The sequence below is a fragment of the Pomacea canaliculata genome, linkage group LG1, assembly GCF_003073045.1.
Source record: "Pomacea canaliculata isolate SZHN2017 linkage group LG1, ASM307304v1, whole genome shotgun sequence".
Lineage (NCBI taxonomy): Eukaryota > Metazoa > Mollusca > Gastropoda > Architaenioglossa > Ampullariidae > Pomacea > Pomacea canaliculata.
In genome coordinates this window covers 23,601,888-23,618,673 of record NC_037590.1, presented here as the reverse complement: position 1 = coordinate 23,618,673, position 16,786 = coordinate 23,601,888, and the positions used below count along the sequence as shown (strand labels likewise).

General features: G+C 35.5%; 1 protein-coding gene across 1 annotated transcript; it reads left to right on the top strand.

Annotated features, from left to right (window-relative positions):
• Window positions 1-2,880: 2,880 nt before the first annotated feature.
• LOC112576278 (poly(ADP-ribose) glycohydrolase-like) lies at window positions 2,881-15,761 on the top strand. The gene is given in 15 exon segments (XM_025258627.1): window positions 2,881-2,899; window positions 3,267-3,387; window positions 4,778-4,861; window positions 5,249-5,323; window positions 6,279-6,371; window positions 6,892-7,052; window positions 8,020-8,108; window positions 8,282-8,415; window positions 8,865-9,012; window positions 10,111-10,158; window positions 10,161-10,188; window positions 10,452-10,563; window positions 11,434-11,536; window positions 12,089-12,217; window positions 13,945-15,761. Coding segments are annotated over 14 exon segments (1,461 nt in total). The 5' UTR covers window positions 2,881-2,899; window positions 3,267-3,288; the 3' UTR covers window positions 14,103-15,761.
• Window positions 15,762-16,786: the final 1,025 nt, after the last annotated feature.

The window sequence follows — 16,786 nt, the reverse complement described above, 5'->3', positions numbered from 1 at the left end:
TGAACTGAACTTTTGTATACACCAAAGAGCTTTCAGTTTTGCAATTATTATTACTTAGATTTTCTTAGGAAAAACTTGGACATTAACGGTCTGTTATTCAGCAACGGCTAAGGACACCTTTGAAGTTATCTAATCTAAATATGGCAGTCAGCGCATCAAAATTAACTCTTTAATTATTATTACTAGAATACATGTATGTTGAGAACATAGAGAGACCACAGATTCATAAAATAATACTCTTTCTGAGCACACAAGAGAAAAACTTAGAGCACTTGGTGACTGTCACCTTAGGTCCTTACGAATGCAGGAAAAGGTTACTTTTAAGGTCCTTTTAAGGTCCTTTTTTGGCGACCATCCCCTGATTCCCGGAACCCTGCTGCAGTGAAAGACAGCTATGAAGAAAACAATAGAGGACCTGATTGGTCAGATTGCATTTTATCTCTTGGTTGCGGATACCATTTAAACAAAATTAGTAGCCTGGGATACTCCTACGCGTTTCCTCCAAAATTATATAAATAAAATAAAGACAATTAATGCCTCAGTATGCAGAAGACTTCAAATAGAACAAGAAAACAGTAGACTGAGAAAAGGAGTTGTTTATAAATGATTAAAAAGGTAATTATTAATGCCTTTAAAAATCAATCAACATGTTTAGAGTAGTTTCATGAATGGCAGATAATGCATTTTGCCACTGAGAGTTTCGCGTGTTTGGAGGAGGGGGATTCTCTCATATTTCATCTTGTCTAGGTTTGATCATACTTCAATCCCAGGAAAAAGTTTGTTATATCCATGAGTATTGCAGATACTTAAACTTAGACAACTTTACCCACTAGACAGGGAGTTAGGTCCGATTTTTGTCAGGAAATATCTTACTCTATTTCTGTTCTTTTTGTTTGTTTTTTTGAATTCACCATTTTTTCAGGTCAGGGACAACAATGTAGGTTGTTCAGAGTATGGATGAGATAGAAAATAAAGGAATAACACAAGCAAACTATAATAGAAGTTATATCCTGAGTAAGAAATTCATCTGTTTTTATGTTTTAATTTTGGTAATCAAAACGATCTATCATAACTGAGATTTTAACAAACTGCTTAAACGCATGGATTAAAAACTTATTGTTACAATATTCTTTATCTTGGCTTAAAAGGTCTTCCTAGGGAGATGTTAAGCAAATGAAGTTGTTTTATGTTGTTTCTGGATACCTTCAGTTGTTACTGCATGGGTACATTTAATCCTCAAAACCAGTCATAAATTTCACCATTGTCCTCAGGTAAAGTAGCTACAGCACTAGTTACACGAAATTCAATCTTCAAGTTTCAAGTACTGTACGAGTGTTTCCTTGGATCTTCTGATCTGACACATGATTATGTATGACATAGTCGCTAATAGACTGTACTTTACTATGATCATGTGAATATCATAAGTATACTGTGCACCATGGGTAAGTGACCAGACGTTCCCGCTTTAGGCTGGTGGGACAGTTCCCGCATTTGACCTCGTAGTCGGCCTGCTCATCGGACGGGACGCCCAACATGTCCCGCTTTCTGGCTTCACCAGTTGCGTTGAAAGCACACTAGGCAAAGTCAGAGGAAAGTTTCCCCCACCTCCTTTTTCGGCGCTCTCCTTGTCGGTGACGCACCAAACTTCATAGTGTCTGCTCACTCCCGAGAACGTCTGGTCACCCTTACCCATATGGTCATGTTACCAGAGGCATACTTGTACTCACATGGTCATGTCATTACCATAGTAGTATTGGTGCTCCACAGGTCATGATTACCACAGCAAGCTGGTACTCCACCATGGTTTCATTACCATAGTAGTATTGGTGCTCCACATGGTCTGTCATTACCGATAGTCGATATTGGTGCTCCACAGTCATATTACCCTTAGCAATACTGGTACTCCACAATGGTCATGTATTAACCATAGTAGTCAAAGTCTATGATGATCACATAATTACTCATAGTGTTGATACTCCATAGGGTCATGTCATTGGTGAAGGGGGGAAAGAAGTATGGTCAAAACTTTTACGTGCGTCAAAAAATGTATTCACTATCCTTGTTTGTGAAAAAAAAACCATGTAAATCTATCAAAGAGTATCAATAATGGCTTTTAATTTATCTCTGTAGTTTCTGAACATTTTGGGATTAATCAAGATGGAATATATGTCACAAGGCAGGAAAGAGGACTGATGAGCCCAGAGTGAGGGTGTGTTAAAGTTTATTGCAGTGTTAGCAGGAAATTTTTACTGTGGGTGGTGTTCTACTACACTTTTCTTACAAAAAGAGAAGATATACCATGTCATAGACGTTTTCACTTTGTAGGCTGACTGTGGTGGGCTGCAGTGTTTCGTGTATAAAAGTTTTGTTAGTGTTTATGTTGTTTTTGTTATGCACTATTCTACACTTCCTACTCTTCTTTCCATTAAAAAGGTGATGAAAATGGGTGTTACAATAAGCTTTGCCATAATTTTATTTGTGATTCTATTATTTAGCTGTATGCAGATAGGTATTGACTGCTCTTCCGTATTTGTGCATGTTCGGTATATTTATAATTATTTACATGCACATCATCTAAAAATTCCTTAATTGCTCATTTCAGTTGTACATTTAGCTATTAGGAGTAAAGGTAGCTTCCAAAGTGTTTCAAGCAAAAAAAAAAACAACCTTACTTTGTGTTAACCAAATTTCTTTGTGTGTATATATATATAACATGATGGATTTAGATATTGGTTCTAGAGTGATTTTGTTGTAAAATGGACTTGAAAAAGAAATAAATTTCAAGAAATAAACATTGACAGGGAACACCACTTGTGATTTGAAAAAATTCTCACAACATATAAGCCACACTCTCATCTCTATGAGGAAACCGTGATCACTCAGTGTTTGTGAAATATCCGAGTGAGACACTTTGATATTTCTGTGGTGAAGAAAGAGGAGAGATAAGCACTTTTTAGGTGGGTTATTGGAGATTGGTGCTTTAGACGCAGTTTCACAGCAACTGAACTGGAGGTTTATAGTTGTCTCTGATATAACTAGCTATTGTTTGCATAAATGATCTCATATGACAGAGGGTATGATGCAAATTAATGTATTGTGTGTCATTAAATTTTCCTTAAAAATTCAGATGTTTCTTTAAACGCAGTAGTCCTATGCATTTAGTCTTTAGTTAGCCATCTACTATTTGTTTGTGAAAATCATTTTTTTTCCAAAAATAAGAATAAAATAAAAATTAATAAAAGGCACAAGTTCTGTGGTAATTTTCAGTTCCAGTACCAGGAGGACACGATGCCAATTCCTTACCCTCCTCAATCCAAGGACAAATGGGATGGGCAACATGTGCGCATGCCATTTTCTCATCATAATGAATATCCTCAAGATGGCAAAGTAAGGGCTTTTTGTTTCATCTAAAATGCTGCAAAAGTGTCACTTCCTTCTCAAATCAGCAGATAAAACTTATTGGGGTTAAGTTGACTTTTTTTTCAAAATTTTTAACGTGTATCTTTAAGAAACTTGTTTCTCAAGCAGCATATAAATATATAACATGGAGTGCAGCAAGAAATGGAGAAAGAAAGATGGATATGAAGGAGCTTATTGTTTGTAAAGGTAAATATAAAGAAGGGAGATAAGCATAATTTGTCACGAAGAGTACAATTTGCAGTGTGTAGCAAACAAGTTTTTTAATATGATTCACAATAGTGAAATAAGTATCAAAGCATTATTTGTGCTGTCTGGAGGTGAGCTCAATGCACTGTACATGATAGACTACAAACAAACAGTCAACCGAACAACCATCAACAAACAGATGACTTCATGGCATACATGAACAAAATGCATGGACAAAGATGAAAAAAACTGGATTACTTGGAATAGAATGCTTATGAAGGATATTTCAAAGATGAGAATTTTTAGGCTGGACTCGAAAGAAAGCTTTCAACATAGACACAGATCAAACAAAAGCGGGAGAGATTTCCAAACAATGGGACCTAAAAAAGAAAAGGACCATCTGATGAATTTCTCCCTTCTAATGCGTGGCACAGAGGGCAGGGCAACACAAGCAGACCAAATAGATTGTGTCAGGTGGGAAGGCATCAGTAGCTCAGACAAACATGCGTGGGCAAGCCTGTGAAAATAGGATGACAACAGCAGCATGGTGTGGCAAGCTTGTAATCAATGCAAACTGAAATTGGCAGTCACTAAAGCTCATGGAGCTTGTCTTGCTTTTTTCCTATGAATAACAATACGAACAACACTATTTTGGGCCATTTGAAGCTCATATAGTAAGCAGATAGGGAAATCAACAAGTAGAAAGTTGCAGTAATCCAGCCAGGAAAATACAAAAACAAACAGTAGCTTTTTGATGGCAGAAACTGACAGGAAGGATAAGATGCAGCTGATCCTGTGAAGCTGAAGATGGACTTACTGACTGACTGACCGACTGTGTTGATTTGAGATTCAAGAGATAATGATGTGTTGCTCACCCCCGAAAAAAGTAAAAGTAAAATAAAATAGCGCCATTTCTGTTTATTTGCAGAGGTTTTGGGAAGGACCTCTGTTTATTGTAATTCATTTTCCATTTGTTGAAGAATATCCAGGATTTCACAGTCAGGTGTGTTGTATGGTGGTGCAGACGTGCTGGAGCTAAAAAACTGGTCCAGACACCAGCAGTTAAATATCATGAGCATAGATGTGATGCTGAAATAAAAAATATCTGTATGAACAATGAAAAACATGTAGGACTGGATATGTATGCTTATGGCTGTATTTCATATTTCAGAATGGAAATGTACAGCTTACAAAACGATGGAATATGATACAAGAAGCTTTAAGCCAAAATATCAAAGGTTCCTTTGAGTTAGAGGTATTTTCTCTATTTGCCTTTCTTGAGGCATCTCTTTTATCTTGTAATAAAATTATTGTTCATCTCTAAAGATATCCACTGTTTTACATCAGTTAAATAATCTTTTGCCTTTTGAAATTAGGAAATAATTTATTTGGTTCACATATTTTGTGAATGTCAGGGAAGATTCTTTCAATTGTATAAAACCATCCTTAGTTTGTCATTCATTTAATTCATTGCAGGAGTACTACAGATTCTATATCGGAAATATTTATTTTTCATTTTAGTGCTTACAGCATCTGTTTCTAAAACTGTGTGGTTGAAGGAAAGTTCTAATCTTGCTAATTTTTTTTATTCCAAGAAAAGAAAGCAATGGAGAATCATGTTGTTTACTTTTTTGTTCTTCAGGAGGCCATCTTGAGTTACAATCAGCGTTATTCTAACAAGTGGAAATTCACAGCCTTCCATTACTACTTTAACAAAGTAGGTCTTCCTGCTTTTGAGCTCTTACTGTGTTACTGTGTTACCTTCTACCCCTTCCTCCACACCAAGTATAAGTTGAGAGATGCATTGCAAAATGAGGGATCATGTACAGTAAACTATTGCCCGACTGGCAACTTTGGGTTTGTTTTTTGAATTTTCATTTCACTTTAAAAAAAATTGGTCGAACTAACTTTTACTAAATTTAATGGTTAAAACATCTCTTTGTCTTTAGCGTGACTTACCATCACCAAAATCAATTTCATGTCACTTTTAAGATCAAAGTGCTGATTACAAATAAAATATTGCTTCTCTGTACTATTCTGTACTGTTAAAGACTCTGGTTATACTGATGAAATTATAATTCATCTTGTGCATTTATCATCCTTTATCACTAAATTATACTAATCATTTTATTCTGTTTATTCCTTTCTCTGCTTTTAAAGAATAGACAGTAAACTGACCTTTTTAAAACACTGTACAAATAGTTACAGGCATCATGATGCTTATGCAATCTTTTCACTTGATCTCACATTAGTAGCAAAGCAAGCTTGGAAACATTTTAAACAAGACAGATCTGCTTTTCTTAGGATGGTTGGAGGAGGTTGAGCAATAATATATTTTGTTAAACATTATGTAAAAGTGGTAAGAAATTACGTAAAAAATTTGCCTTTTTAATCAGTGGCTTATGGGTAGGGTTATGGGATGTGATAATGAATCTGTAAGTGTAAGACAGTGGTGCACGACCTTTTCTCGTCCGAGGGCTGCGCTGGACATGATATAAAATCTCGCAGGCCAGAACATGGCGGTTTTTTCCAGAATCGGGACTTTAAAAATGGAAATATATTGTGTCTGATTAAAATGATGGCCAGATATGGCCCACGGGCTGTAGGTTGGACACCCCTGGCGTAAGAACTACTGACATAATTTTTTTTGTCACATTCCCTTTCTTCTTCAGACGCTGAAAGCTGACGAGAGGGATATGTTTTTCAGCACAACCTTGAAACTTTTGGTTCGGCTGGCATTGGATCTGCCAAAACTGTGCACTAAGGTACCTGGAAAAAAAAAAGTGGATGAAGGACCTGGGCCTTAATGCATTAACTTATTCAGTTGTGAATATAGAGACATTATAAATTTATCTCTACAATGATCTATGCATTGGATTACTTTGCCCCAGTCTGTGTAATTTGTTTTTCCCCTATATCCTCATTACCTCCCCTTTATCAATAGGAAAAGTTGATATGACTTGAAGAGTATAAAGCTATATTCAGAAAGTATGTTCAAACATATGTTAAAATAAATAGGGCAGAATATACATATATACAAAATCAGGCATGCATGCACAAATTGACACATTTGAACAGTAGCTGTGAAGGCATTTGCAGGTGCAAACAGTATTAGTTTACGGATCAGCATGCTGGCGCTGTAACTTTTTGTGTGAAGGTATATATATCTCTCGTATGCCCTTATCAGCAGAAAATTATTTCACTTGTTATTCATTTCATGAAATAATTTTAAGATGGTGTATATGCATATTTCTTGGTCTTCTGAAGAAATGTATTTGTTTGCAGCCCATTCCTTTGCTTAAGGCAGGAGAGAAGAAAAGCCTGACATTTAGTCAGGTGCAGGTTGCTTCCTTGCTGGCCAATGCTTTCTTTTGTACATTCCCAAGGAGAAATTCTCGTGCAAGGGGTACAGAATATGCCAGTTATCCTGATATAAACTTCAACAAGTGAGCTGTACTTCACTGTTTATATTTTTTAGCACATTTAGCTTGTTGCAGGGCTTATATTTCCAAGAAAAACATGTATCTAGTGATCTGTGATGAAGATCATGTTTGTGTGCACAGTGAAGTAAGTGATTGCATCTAGAGCACAACATGTGGAAGGTAGAAACCAAACCTCTACTTCCAACACACTTCACTTTCCCTGATAAACCAGGTATGGTGTGGTAGGTGAAGATTTTCCATCACAGGTCTCCAGATGGTGTGAATGCCAGAACCAGGTTATGACACATTTCTCATTTTTTTTTATTCCACCATCATTTCTTTAGAGCAAACTAAATGATTTTTGTATACATAAATATATACATTGTGTACATTTTACCATATCCTCGTCTGATGATCGTCTCCTTACTCTTCCTGTCACCAAAACAACATATGGCCACAGGATTTTTAGTTATTGTGCAGCGAAACAATGGAACTCTCTCCCTTTCTATATCTGCCACCTACCCACTTTTCAATCCTTTAAACGTGCACTGAAAACATACCTCTTCTGTAAACATTACTCTTAACGCTCTTTCCCATAATGCTAGTCTTTTTTCACACTCTTTTGCAATATCATGTTACTCTCAGCTCTTGTTCTTGTTATTTGGTTTCTGTATTTGATTTTATTCTTCATTTAGTACAGTTGTTTATTCTTTTATAGCTCATATGTTGTTTGTTTTCCTGTCCCTTGTATGCTGTCCATGTTTCATTCTTGTTCTTAAGAGCATACTCCTTAGGAGTGTGAGTATGTGCTTTACAAATTTTGCATTTATTATTATTATATAAAACATTAGGTGTCATAGAATGAACATATCTATGTGTATGTGTAAAAGTAACTGGTAATTTAATCTGTTTTCCTTTTGTCCACATGTCAGCATAATCATTTATGTTCTTATCTCTGCATGTATTTGTCTTGTTTGCTTTATGCTTTCAGTCTCTATCATGCAGAGCCTCATTCCATTCCAAGAAAGGTCCAGAAGCTGAAATGCATTCTTAATTACTTTAATCGTGTTCTTCATAAATGTAAGTTTTATAACTTTTGCCTGGATTACTATGATTATACTTCTGACCAGTTAATTTTTTGGTGTGCAGCTGGAAGTTTTGCACTTAGTGTAAAATCTATTAAAAAATAAAAATAAATGTAAATCAAAGGGAGGAATCAAATAAATGTAGATTATGAGTGTGATTTCTTCCAGGCCCAACAGGACTTGTGACATTCACTCGGAAAGTTGAGAAAGAACATGACTGGAGCGATGACCAAGAGATGCTGACAAAACTTCATGTATCATCTTCAGGGACTATTGAGGATGATGGCAAGGGCATGTTGCAGGTCAAATTTATATAAATACATATATACATTTTTCAGTCATATTTATAATTAAGGGCACAATTTCTCTGCTCCTTGCCTGAAAACTTTTACATTTGAACTGATTTCTTTAACAGACTTATCCTGACCAGACTCAACTGCTACACTTTTTAAAAAAAAAATTCAAAATGTTAATCTGTGGTCCTGCACACATTATTGTCATAATTTGTAACCATTTCTGAAGGCTGATTGTTTATAGCGGTTTTGAGACTGAAACCAGAAAGGCAGCATAAGAAACTGATTTTATGTAAAACTATTTTAGTAGCAAGAACCAGTGTAGGGGATTATTCAAGGGACAAACACTTTTTCTTTGCACTGTTAAAGAAGTTTTATTAGATTTACAGTGTTCTATTTTAAATTATTTACAATTGTGTCTCTTGTTTTTTTTTTTTTTTTGTTCTGTTTTTGTACAGGTTGACTTTGCCAACAAATATATTGGCGGTGGAGTGTTGGGTCATGGCTGTGTGCAAGAAGAAATTCGTTTCCTCATTTGCCCAGAGATGATTGTTGCACGTCTTTTTACTGAAGTCCTGGAGCCCCTAGAATGTCTTGTAATGACAGGTACTCTTCACATAAGCCCTTTTCTTTTTTAGCTATTGACAGTCCATTTATGATTATTTTGATTTTTTTTTTTAAATTATGTGAATTATTGTTAACTTCACAGGCAGGCAAAGGACTGGCAAACTTTATGTATATTTCATATTTGACATGATTGTCATTAAATTTTGGCAGTTTTTACACTCTTTGTATACAATTTTTTTTTAATTTCTGGATGGTTGGGACGTATTTATGCACAATTAAAAGATAAAACAAAGTAGGAGAGCTACTGTAGGCCACTACCTTTATGTGTTTCACATAAATTTATGATTATGCATTACATTTACTCACTTCCATTACTGCAGCCATTAACTCAAATGTAAGAAATGTAAGTGTGATTTGTTGTTAAAACAACTGAAACTACTTCACATGCTCCATAATGCATGCATATTTTTATTATTATTTTGTTTCATGTAACTGTGCAAAACTCATTTTACATTCTATATAGTGTACCCCTGTGTCTCTTTTTTTTAATTAGTATCTGTTTCATGATAAAGTAAAAAGGGATTATGAAGAGGTTTGTGTGACTGGCCAGATTCCTGTATAACTAGCATTTTAACTATATTAAGTATATCCATAATAGTCTATCCAAAGAGTGAGCATGAAATATTTCTAGACCTTCAGCTGCTGGCAAAGCAAAACATTGACAAAGTATTTTAGCTAGTTAAGTTTATGAGTCTTGTTGAGTGCACTGACCTCATGAAAGTTCAAGATGCAGAGGGATGTTTAAAAATCATTTAAAAGACTCTTAAGTAGCTGCTTGAAACCACAGAAGAAGAGTATTCCAAGCAGAGGGACCAGCATGTACAAAAGCTACAGGCTAGCATAGTGCTAGGAATTGGGAGTCAGAATGTATCAGCTGCGGAATAAAGTATTCATGGTATTCTGGATGGCAAGGTAGGAAGAAAGTAGAAAGAGGAAGAGTACACTGTAAGTGATATGATGATTTAGTAAAATTTTTTATTTTATAGACTGCATTCTTTAAAAGTAAAGATTGATTGAATTATATTTGACAGATTTGGACAGTGTGCATGTGTTTATTCTCATGCTGGACCATTTCAGGTTGTGAGCAGTTTAGTAAGTATACAGGCTATGCTGACACATTCCAGTGGGCAGGAATTTTGTTGACACCACTCCTAGGTAACAGTTTTAGGCTTAATTACTCATTACTTAAATACTTTTATTAGCTGCAATGCAAAATTTCTTACTTAGGATTTTGGTTGAACCTTAATGCACTTTGGATTTGCTTTTACAATTAATAAATGTTCCTGTAACTTTATCATTTGTGACACTCTCAGTTGAAACTGAAACTATTAGGAAATGTGTTAATTCTTCAGATGATTTTGCATTGGGAGTGTCGTGAAGTACATGTACTAGGAAAAATGTGTTGGTGTCCACTGTAGAGATTCATGGGGTAGGCGCTGTACAGAAGTTGTGGCCATTGATGCTCTGGTGTTTCATGGTGACTACAAGAAACAGTTCCAGCGTACCAATATACGTAGGGAGCTGAACAAGGTAAATTTTGTTTACCTGAACACGTTCGGGGGAATATGGATCCCAGAAAAACAGCGCATTTTAAATTGGTATGGATGTGTGTATGGATTTAGGGTGCAGAGATCTCAAAATTGCAGTGTGGCATTGGGAATTTAATGAAGGAAATATAGTGTTGACAAGGTCTGCTTTCCTTATTTAATTAAACCCTAGTTGATTCTACCTGTTTAAGTATTTTCAGATTCTATCTTCTACAGGATTTTCTACTGGCTTCCAGCCCATCCTTTGCAGTTCTACAGATCTGTTGCTATTATCTGTATAGATTCATGCAGTTTGCAGCTAATTTCCATTTCCATTGAAATGCAATTTCTGAAATTTAAAGAAAATGGTAAACCAGCATTTATTAGATGAAGAAGATTTTGTGGGCATGCAGTTAGGGTGCTTGACTCGCAGAAGGTCATGGCTCTAAGTGTCATGTGGATCATTGACTGGAAAATGTTCTCTCCTCACCCAGCAAAAAATGTATTCCCAATCAGGGAAGATAAAAAGCAGCAGAGGGTGGAGCTTGACCTTCCATGTGTCATTCTATAGACATGGTAGATTGCTTACACTTCTCTGTCCATAGAGTGGTTCACCATGATATAGCCTTTGCTGCTGACATGGCATTAAACAACAACCTCCTACCATAGAGTGGTAACCTGGAATTTTCTATTAGAAATCATAAGTGCTGCCCTACTTTTTTCCCCAGAAAAGTATTTGGCGAATAACTGGCCTGGTTGTTGTACATATGGTGTGTGCCGTACTTATATATGCAATAGTCTTGTATGTTCATTTATTTTTTTTGTTTAGTTTTCTTTATTGGTTATAGGAAACAGTGTTGACTATGTTATGCAGGCCTTTTGTGGGTTCAGCACTAAGGTTATAGAGAACAGCAGAACTGCAGTATGCACAGGAAACTGGGGATGTGGTGCCTTTGGAGGAGACAAGCAGCTCAAATGTGTGTTTTGAAGCTACGCTGCATGCTTACCAAAAAAAAACAAACTCCAGCAGCAATAATACATGCCTGTCACTTACAGTTAAAGTTTCACACACACATATATATATAATATGAATGACTAAGAACATGAATTCATGTACACAAAATATATAGGTAAGAAAGAAAAAAACTAAAAGATGCAAGATGAAGAAAGGGAGTGATAGAGATGAGAATTATTGCTAATTATGAAAGTTATTGATAGATGAAATATGTCTTTAATTTTAAGTTTACCCTCTCACATTATTTTGGCAAGGAACTATAAATACAGAAAATCATTGAGTGATGATAAACTTTTCAAGTATGATACCTGTTTATAATTGTTTTATCAACATAATTTTGCAAAAACATGCCCTATTTTGTTCACTTAAAGGTTTATTATTTTGCCCGATTTGCACCAGCGCTGAAGAGATTGTTTTTGAAGATTCAGATTTGGGGGACTCTTTAATGATGTGTTGCCCTAAACAGAAGCAATTATTTCAAAATTCCTTTGATTTTGTTTTCTATCTGTTGTAGCACTGATACAGGTTGTGGCAGCATCTGCTGCCAGGCGTGATGTCTGTTACTTCACCTTTGGGGACATGGAACTGACTGAAAGCCTGTATGAGATTCACAAGTTGTTATGTGATAGCAATAGGACAATCGGTATGTATGAATTTTTGTGCAAATTATATTTTTTATTGATTTTTTTTCCCACTCAAGTCTTAAAGTGTCTCAAAATATGCCATCTCAACAACTTTATCACTCTTTAACTTCTTTTTTTCTCTAATCCAATATGACTGTTTAATGCCTAATTTTTATTCACCTTATATGACAAACTGTAACATAACAGCAATTTTTCATCTTACTGAGTAAAGTTGTTTATATTCCAGTTATTTGTGACAATATTTGAAACAATTTATTGTCACTGTCAGTTTCATCATCTTAAGGTGACCAGACGTCCCGCATTTGGCGGGACAGTCCCGCTTTTGACCTCGTGTCCCGCCTGAATATCGGGCGGGACGCCCAATGTCCCGCTTTCTGGCTTTCTGGCAAGTCCATCAAATGTCCCGGTTGTCTTTAAAAATCACTTTTTTTCGGCGTTTTTTGACGGTGACGACACCATCATCGGAACGTGTCCCGCTTTCGCACCCGAAACGTCTGGTCACCTTAATCATCTAGATGTTTTTCTTTCTTTTTTTCTTTTATTTTCTTCATGGAATTCATATTAAGGTCTCAATCATCAAAAATAACATTATTAAATCACAATGGAAAAAAGCTGGGCTGCATAACATGAACCTTGTCAACAGGAGAATTTTGCTTTCCAGTTTTTGGAGGAAAATTTATTTTGGGTTTCCCTTCTCCCATACCATTCAATTTCAGGTTTACTATCTGAGCCATGAAGAGTCCAGCCAAGACAGTTTCTGCAACAACTAATATATTTATGCTATAAAAAAAAAGTAATCCCGTTAGAAATATTATTTTCCAAAGCTAGAGTCATTGTTTTGTGGGAAAGATAAGGGTTGGGAGAGGTCACAATAATTGCTTTGATTGACTTCTGACCTGGATTCTAGAAATTCACGCTAGTTTCGTAGTGGCAGACCAAACCAATTTTAAGCCACTTTCCAGCTAATTGGATGAAGATGTTAATAAGTGTCATGTGTCATAAATAAAGAGAATGTTGCAAGATGCATGCTTGAGCACTTTTCAGATTCATACGTTAAGTTTTATCTTAACCAAATTAAATGAAGAGAACCATTTCTTTCTGAGAGTGGTTTCTCCATCTACTTCATTATTAAAGTGTCTCACATAAATAGTAAAGTTTTTTTTTATAATCATTATTAAGAAAGCAGGAGATACCAGATGGTTAAGAAACTAGTGCCTATTGGTAAAGACATTTTAAAATTTTAAATATCTTTGTAACACCAAAGTATTTTTGGTGGTGAACAGTATGGCCTTCAGTAAGATTCATTTCGCTGTTATGGGCATTTTCCATAGGTATGAGATTTTATAATAAAAATTTATAGAAAAAAATTAAATGGGTGTCTTCTGATAAAAAGATCTCCATTTAGAGCACATTGTGAGTGAATTCAAACAGCTTTACACTAAAAATTGGGTAAGTGAACGCCATTATGTACTCGTTTGTTGACCATTTCATTATCACTAGATTTGCTGTGTAGTCACCTGGCATGGGTTTTTAACCATTTTACTGGCCCACCACATAGCTTAGAATTTTGATACCAGCCTCAAAAAGAAAACTTTGCCCACCCCTGATCTAGGCTATCTGCCTACTTTATCTGGTGCTAATATTTTCCAGTATTGCTCTTTTCTTTCATTTGCACAAGACCTTTGATGTGAAAGTCACCATTCTTTTCTCTTTTTTTTATGTACAGAAGAAGTTGTGACTCTGATGGAGAGGTATTTGCACAGTAGCCACAGTGGCAGGCATTCACTTTTTGATTACATTCGAGCTGTTCATAAAGGCTACCAAGAGCAGAATAACCTTCCAGACTGTGATGATGGCAGCCATGAAAGTGGTTGGGATAATTGATATGACTCAGAGCCAGGAAAGTAGCTCAGGGACTACCACTGCAAATTCTGTCACACTAATTATCCTGGAAGGTCTGAACCTGTGAAAGTGCAGTTGTTATTAGTTAACATGATTGCCATTTCTTCATGCTGTTGTATGTATTGTATTCTTTAAAACAGAATACTGTTCAACACTTTTGTTGAACAAATAAATAACAGTGACAAAACTTTGGAGTTTGTTGGCTCAAGAATAAGACAAGTTTCAGTTTCATTGGAGAAGACTTTATTTCTCTATTAAATGTGTGTACATGCTGGTTAATCTATTTTGAGCATAAACGACTTATGGCTTTATCACTATATCTGCATGGAGTGTCCGAGTGACATAGTTCACTGCTTGCAGGTAAGGTATATGCAGTGCAGAGGAAAATGGTATGGAGCAAACTGAAAGATACAATGAACATAAGACGATAATTCTGTAATCAAGATTTGTAAGAACTGCTCTTATTGAGTGCACTTATTCCCACTTAACTGAGTGCATTAACCATTGTAGCACAATTTTCTTGAGATTCCCAACCAGTAACATGCATGCCCTAAGAAAGATAATGCACAGTGCTGTTATCAAGGAAGAGTAAAAGTTTTATCAAAATTAAGAAGAAATGAAAAAAGCCTTTGATAAAGGGAAGTGGTAACTTGGAAATATGACAATTACCTTGCAGAGCTTGTCATGTTTTATCTAATTTAATGCTGCCAATGTTTTTACATGTACATGTTTACTGTGTTGCATACATAATTTATCATTTGTGAAAATATTCTTAGGTCCTCAGATATATCTTTCAGTGTAAAAAAAAAAAACCGCACTTAAAATATACAGTGACATTTTTTTCAGGATATATTCACTAATTCTTTAATTAGAAATTTAGGTTGATGAACCAAAACAATTGATTAAATAAAAAAATGTCATCAAAATGCCATGCTGAAAAATGCATTTATGTTTATAATCCATTTTTTCATGCACACTTTATGTAGTTGTAAATTTATGCAATAGTATTGTCTTCATAAATGTGTAGAAAGGTTACCATCTTTTGTTTTACAATATATGACATCATAGACATCTAAAATTTATAGTAGATGTAGAGGTTTCTGCCAACACAAATGTCACTATTTTTAGGAAAAAATGCAGCAGGGTTGTTATATTTGGGGTAAAATGTGGCAACAAGCATTTTATCTTGTGCTAAACCATTGTTTCCATACAAAAAGAGTGTTTTAATTATTCAACTAGTTTCTAGCAATGCTTTGGTATTTGTGTAGAAACCTCTAGGGATATCAAGCTGATCCCCATTGGTGAAGCTATGGTTACTTGTGTACATTAATTGTGGAATCATCTCCCAAACAGCATGTTGCAATCAAACTCAAAGTGTCTCCAAACGTGTCATGTGTACCTTGATTGCTTGTGTTATTTACACAGCAATGCATTTTTTTCTGTAAAAAATAGGTCTGTTGCTTTTTGTTTGATCCGAAAGGCAACTAACAGATGCACATCAAGTTACAGGCAGTGTTTGAGAAGAATGAACGTTTAAGTCATCGCATTGGATATGCCAAATAAAAGAGCAAGCATATTTTACGTACATTTTCAAGTGTGTTTGCTCTGCTCATGAAGAAAATAAAATATGTAAAGACACCACAAAAGCCTTCAGATCTTTTTCCTGTATGTGTACCACTCAACCACCTGGTATATTTTATTGAGCCATTATTGCTTGCTAAAATACTTAAGGTGCAAGCATTCATCTTGTGTTAATATATGAAAATGTCTGGAACTACTGTTAAATGTTAAGAATATTTGTCATTATTTAACAAATCACATTTTCGTTTCTAGAACCATGCTTACCCTTAAAATTCACTTTTCATTCTATATCTCATTTGCTTGGACACAAAATATGAACGGGCCTAGAAAAGGGATACAACCAGTATGTTTAAAATTTGGCAGTTTCCACTGAAGAGAGAGAGGAAAACAGAAACCAAAACACATTTTACCCGAAATGAGGAAGCATTTGAAATGAGTTGCCAATTCAGAAGTTTTTTCAGAGATCCTGGAGTTGTTGCCATTAACCACATTACAGGGTGTCGCATTTAGAGCTAAAGAAAAATACTTTAACCGCTTCATTAAGTAAAGTATGCTATGCCTTTGTTGTTTGATAGAAATCACAAAAGCTGAGCTCAAAAGCAAAAATCTTTTGAACCTTGGTACCTGAGCTAAGGTTGGCGGTCGTTTAATTGATCAGTCACACAGCATGTGGGAGAGGGGAGTGCTTGCCTGTTCCCCGGCCCCTCACGCAAAACAAAAAAAAAAAAAATCATAGGCGAAGAATAAGGGCGACAGATTGAGATTAAGACAATATGGTCAGTCGACGTTTGTTGCACTAATCTGTATTCATTAAAGTTACAGATGTAAAAATATTATGCACTGCTGCTACAATTAACTGATACAAATGAAAGAAGCGTCTTAAAAAGAAAATCGCTAATTCTCTTCAGACACAATCCTGATAATGGTACTTTAATATCGAAAAATCTAGACGTTATGGTGGTGAAGGTTGTAAGCCACATCAAACATCAAGTCACAATTAAGGAAGTATAGTGGGTGCGACCACGGACGATACAGATTCTTGATACGACGATGGACTTCAGTTGAACATTTCCTTTTATTTGCTC